Source organism: Austrofundulus limnaeus, unplaced genomic scaffold (genome assembly GCF_001266775.1).
Source record: "Austrofundulus limnaeus strain Quisiro unplaced genomic scaffold, Austrofundulus_limnaeus-1.0 Scaffold311, whole genome shotgun sequence".
In the NCBI taxonomy this organism is placed as follows: Eukaryota; Metazoa; Chordata; class Actinopteri; order Cyprinodontiformes; family Rivulidae; genus Austrofundulus; species Austrofundulus limnaeus.
The window spans coordinates 184,377-190,385 of NW_013952713.1; the positions used below are offsets into that span (position 1 = coordinate 184,377).

General features: G+C 36.1%; 1 protein-coding gene across 11 annotated transcripts in view; it reads right to left on the minus strand.

Moving 5' to 3' along the window:
* Positions 1–22: 22 nt before the first annotated feature.
* unc13c (unc-13 homolog C (C. elegans)) overlaps positions 23–6,009 on the minus strand; it is a 133,458-nt gene continuing 127,471 nt past the window's right edge. For all 11 annotated transcript variants that reach the window (XM_014021951.1, XM_014021949.1, XM_014021956.1 and 8 more), the window contains 2 exons: positions 3,897–4,056; positions 23–1,654 (listed from right to left, as the gene is read on the minus strand). In XM_014021951.1, the coding sequence (XP_013877405.1) occupies positions 1,369–1,654; positions 3,897–4,056 (446 nt within the window). In that variant the 3' untranslated portion in view covers positions 23–1,368. The remainder of the gene's footprint in view (positions 1,655–3,896; positions 4,057–6,009) is intronic.

A 6,009-nucleotide genomic window follows, 5' to 3' on the forward strand; every position in this document is an offset into this window, starting at 1 on the left:
ATATTAAATAACTCCAAAAATATTACACATTTGCACATACTTTATGAACATAGAAGAAAAGTAGACTTTTTTACAATATCTCACTAAATATATTTACATGACATACAATTTGCCATCAGTGCAATACATAGGAATGTTGCATATTTACCAAATGTTAGACTCTTTCCTTTATGAAGAAAAATAATTTCATGATAAAAGCTGATATAACTAACATGTAAAGTAACATGTGCAACTTTCATAGTTTTACAAAGTCACAGGAAATAATGCTAAAAAATCTTTATACCACCCTATCAACCATCATAGATYAAGCAATGAAAAAGTAATAGAGCACATGTACATATGTCTTCATACATGTAATGGATTGCTTTTGTACAAATACTTTATATAACTTTGGCAGTTCATCAGAAAACTGTGAAAAAGTAAAGTCAAACTGCCTGCTATGCCACGTAAGCTCGCCTTCCAAAGCTCATGTTCACAGTGGTTGTTCAGGAAGGCTGGAAGTCAAAAGTCAAAATCAAAGAACAAAATGCCAAAGAAAAGGAAAACATTTCCACCCTTTCTGCTAAGACTGTTAGCACTGGAGGCTGTCGTCATTGTTGTCACGGTTATAAAATTACAAACATCTATGAGGGTTCACATAGCAGTCATCGCCATTTAAAAAATAATAAAATAAACATGTCTGTTTTTTTTCCAGGTCGACTTAAAATACAAACAGTTGAAGGCAAGGGGACAGGACCCTGCTCGGTAGTCACTGTGGAATTATGGGAGAGACATGACTAAGAGAAGACATGCACAACAGTGCAGTGTGAAAGAACGTGAAGCCAAAAGATAAAACAAAGTAAACAAGGGTGCAAAATAAACAACTCTGCAACAATCAAAACGCTACACAGTCAGAAAATGGTTTACACCGGACAAAATAATCAAGCAAATTTCAAACGTACGAACTTCACCATAAGTAATTTACGTTAATTTTATTCTTTTTTTCCCCACTGGTTTGGCACTTTATTGGAACAAATCTCTGCTCAAAAAAGACTAAATGTTGTACAAAAGGTATCATGTCTCATTACAATAACTCGAAGAATATAGTACTTAGTAGTGAGCATACGGTAAGTAAACACTTGTACATACTTTAGTTTTAAAATGAACATTCCAACAGATGTTTTACACACATGCACAAAAACAAACAAACACAACTCTCACTCATGCTGCCTCGCCATTTTTGGACCTCCTTTGCTACTCTTTGGACAAACTCGTTCTGACGCTGTTTCCAACGCCCGTCTCATACAACGATTGCTACGATGCACTTCCCCGCCTCTCAAGCTCTTACTGAAGACAAYACAACTCCTAATACTGCATTTTGGCGTCACATTATGACACTTCCTCTGCGGAGCGCGTGTCGGTCTTAAGACGCACAAACTCTTTGGCCACCTCGTCGTTGGTCCTTTGAGAGAGTATCCTCATGATGGTGAGGCCTGTCTCGTCCATGGAGATGCTCTTCACCAGCGGGTAGCAGGCTGAGCAGCTGCCCTTGTCCGCCAGCTCACGCAGCTGGATGACCGTCATGCCGATGATGCGGTCTTCGCGGGCGAAGCAGTAGTCCTTTACTGACACGTGCAGCTCGTAGGCCTCTGGACCGTGTTCATTACTCAGAATGCTGGGATAAAAGACACAGCGAGATCAGGGTGGGGATGCCAAGAAGYCCTGACACATTCATAAAATGCAGATTATAAAAATAAGTGAAATATTTACAGTTCTCAAACACCAAATTTGAAACTGATATTGTCAAGTAAGCTGTGACTAAACAAAAGTACTAATACAACAGAGGAAAAGCCTAACATCCCCAACAAAATGCTTGTATTCGAAAGCACACTAATTGCTTTTTTGGACTCTGACATTCGGCTTTGTTCTCAGCTGAATATAACCTGTCAGTAAATGAGTCGGGCTAGATGACATTTTCCCAGTGAAAATGCTCCCCATTGTACCCATAGCAGTGATGGGACAATTCAGCCATGTTCTGCGATGGAATGTCTCTATTTAGATGAGCCAGTACRCTGGGACAGCCATGTTTTCAGGATGATTTCTAATTATTCCCTGCAATGGAACAACATCCTAAAACAAAAATGATAAAACCTGGGGCTCTTATAAATGTCCTTAGCAAAAAGTAAATAAATAAGATGACTTAACAGAAAGATGTTTCCTGTGTTTTAGTCGGCTACACTCATGTAAGCCTAAGTTGTTTATTTCACGCTAACCGATGCAAGGAGAAGCTGTTCATTAATAAAAAATAAATAAAAATAAAAAAACAAGTTGGAAAAGAAGTTGAAAAGATCAAAAAGAAAAAAATGGGTGTATGGGTTCTTCTTTAGTGAAAACGTTTCATCTCTCCTCCAAGAGACTTCTTCAGTCTGATGAGTTTCAGGTGAACTCAGCCTTATAAGCACTGCCTNCCTCCAAGAGACTTCTTCAGTCTGATGAGTTTCAGGTGAACTCAGCCTTATAAGCACTGCCTCCACATGGACAAACAGGTTAGTCACATGCAAAAGAGGGCYATYRMCYAACRATAGGCTTGATTAGCTCTACTGTTCATAGAGGGTCATGTGCCCCATCATCTGACTTATTGGTTTGATTGCTGTGGTTCTTAGGTATCATGTTATGTGTATGTAGTGAATGCAGGTGGGGCTCAAGATAAAATAAAAAAACAAGGGGACGTTGAGCTCCGCCTGCGTTCACTACATACACATAACATGACACCTAAGAACCACAGCAACCAAACCAATAAGTCAGATGATGGGGCACATGACCCTCTATGAACAGTAGAGCTAATCAAGCCTATTGTTAGGCGATGGCCCTCTTTTGCATGTGACTAACCTGTTTCTCCACCATGTGGAGGCAGTGCTTATAAGGCTGAGTTCACCTGAAACKCATCAGACTGAAGAAGTCTCTTGGACGAGAGACGAAACGTTTCACTAAATAAGAACCCATCCAGAGGACCTACTTATTTTTTTCTTTTTGATTTTTTTCTACCTGGATTACTGAGAAGCATCAGCACAAGTTGAACAGATGTTACTCATTTTTTTTATCTATATTAGTGAAAAAAAACATTAAGAAGATTACTAAACCTACAAAAGCAAGGTGATATTAGTTTACATTTGTAAAACCTTGCAGAATTGTAATAAAACATTCAAGAAGAAAAGTGTTTTATTATAGTATATGGTATTTGATCACTAAATGCTTCTTAATGTTTTTAGCCCGATTCCTGGCTGCAGAACTTAAAAACAGTGAACACACACAGCAACTTTGCACTTATATAAAAAACAGTTAACCACAAAGAGAATCACTAAATGAAGAGAATTTGTCATGTTTTGACAATGATATGAGGGAAACACTTATCACACATTAAAGCATTAAAATTCTGCTCCATGCCTCTTTTGGTTTGGCAAAATTCATTTCATTTTTGAAGGCTCGCCACAGCTTAGTCTTTGCATCCATTTCGCAGGATTGTTTTATTAAAGTGTCCACAGTGTCTTTGCAGACAATATGGTGCTGCTACTTGAGATGAGTAGCTTGTTAGAACCAGCTAGGCTCTATTAATCACAGCGTTAGGAAGTGGATTACATTGTTAAAGCAGTTCCTTGAGTTCCCACTAGTACTTCAAAGTGAGGAACGTTAAGTGATCCTAAATAGTTTGAATTCTTTTCAAAGCGTAATTCAAATATCCTGCCAGTGAGCTAATGCTGAGGCTCAAATATGTTAGGATAGATTTATGTGAAACGCACACAGCGTACTGAATCTATTTTAAATTTACATTGAGGAAAAAAAATGCTACATAATATTTATTAAAAAAATCAATGTTCTTTAACATTTTATTTACTAACCCGAAAAGAAACAATACTCACTATTGGAATGTTTCATTGTACTTTGGTGACCAGTTGTTATTCTTGGTCTTGGTGCTGAATTTGCGCTTCTTGTCAGCCAGGTGTGGACCAATGGCGTTGACCTCGACAAATGGCCTGAACATCGCATTGGTCTGCCAGCTGAGGTTGTTCACTGCGTTCACTGTTAAAATTGAAGAAACAAAACATGGTTGCATTGATTACATTTAGTGTGATTACAGAGGAGACAAAATCATAAAGAAATTTGAAATTGTTCTCATGATCTGTTTGTTTTAATTGATTTGATGTAAATGTTGGTTTTTGTATGGTTTGATCAAGGTTTTGGTAAAGTCCTTTTTTGTGTCCGTACAGTCTCATTTTTAGAGGCGGCAGTTTTTATGTCAGCATTAGTTGCTCACTTGACCTTTGTTTGTATCATCATACCCATTGTACCAGTTGCTTCTTGCTAAATGTTCAAATGCTGTACCCTGCATTCTGTATATTATTGTATTTAACCTTTGAATTTAGTTAATATTTGGTATGTTTTGTCCTTTATTTGGAAAAAGCCAGATTGCCTGGCTGTCTGTCCACAACTTGCAGCAGTGACTGGAAATGAAGAGATGGAGTTAATAATATTTTCTATGAAATTCTACTTGACTAAMGCTGTAAAATTGTAAATTATGCAGGCATATTGTTAGTGCAAGTAGAACTATTTGTACTAATTATGAACAATAATTGTCAACATCTTCATGTGTTTGTGGAAGTGTGCGGACACAAGCTCACAAGACAAGAGCTCACAGTCAGGAATCCATTAACGGCTGTGAATCAAACAACAAAATGTTTTTGTTTTTTACACGCAAAATTATACTAATTAGTTTTCATCATCAGTAATCATCATCTTCAAGAAGATAAATCTTAGTTACCAGTCCCAAAATCTGTATTTGAAGGTTTTTTTAACATTTATGAGGAATACAGAAAAAAAAATTGTCAACTTCAATTGCATATTCTTAAGAAAAAACAAAYACTTTTTAGTTAAACATAAAATCTGTTGTGGAATTATTAAGGCTCATAAGGAAGTTAAAATCTGATTAACCCATAGTTTATATTTTACAAATTTTAGCTATTTCAAATTWCAGTCTGTGAAATTTACAGAAAAGCTACCAGGACTGCAGGTTCATACTTGGCTCAGTGATTAAGCTAAATGCTAATATCAGCAGTAAAGCATGCAAATGATCAACAAGTAAAATGCAGATCATTTTGCTAATTTGCACTTCACACAATGTTTTTGTAGAGACTGATCAGAATATAGATGGGTTTGTTGTGTCACTCTCTTTTACAGAAGGTGGACTGATTTCTTGCCTATCAGTTTATTTAACAAACAAGGCACCTAAAGAAAAGTCCTCTGATTACTAAAGTCATCCCAATTAATAGTTTATATAAGTATATATAAGTTATTTTAACTTTGCAGCACATAAACCTCAGCAAATAATGTTAAGCTAGTTTTAAAATTAGAGTGGACTCACAAATTGGCAAATCTGTTTTCACAATCTTGACAGCAATAATTTATCTTTGGCCTGCCACATTGCATGTCAATAGCATGTTTCCATCCATGTTTAATGTGAATTTTGAGCAAAATTTTAAAATGTCGTAAAAAGTAAATAAAATAAATAAATAAATAAATAAAAATGTGAATCGGGTGTGTTTCCATGCAGTAAATGATATTAAATGTATTAAATTACTACAGGAAGTAGAGGTCACACATCTCAGGACAATGGAGAGAATCTATCAGGAATGTATTGATATCAGGCAAGTTGCAACTGTTGTATTTTATACACAGATTTTGAGAGATGTGTTAGCTCTCAGTGTGTTTCAGATAGGTCATAACTATGGCTAAACCAAATTATTCTGCAAAATGTGCTTTATTTGTCATTGCAAATGTTGATCAGCTGCGAAGATAACTGTCTTGACTCAGATTCATTCCAAAATTTAATCACTTGTAGGTGTGCTTCTAAGTAATATGCTGAGAGTTTTACAAAGATCCATCTGATGCATGAGATAATTTTTCGAACAGAGAGAGAAAGTTTACTTAAATAGTTGTTGCCAAAGTTTTAAACACACACACATATATATATATATA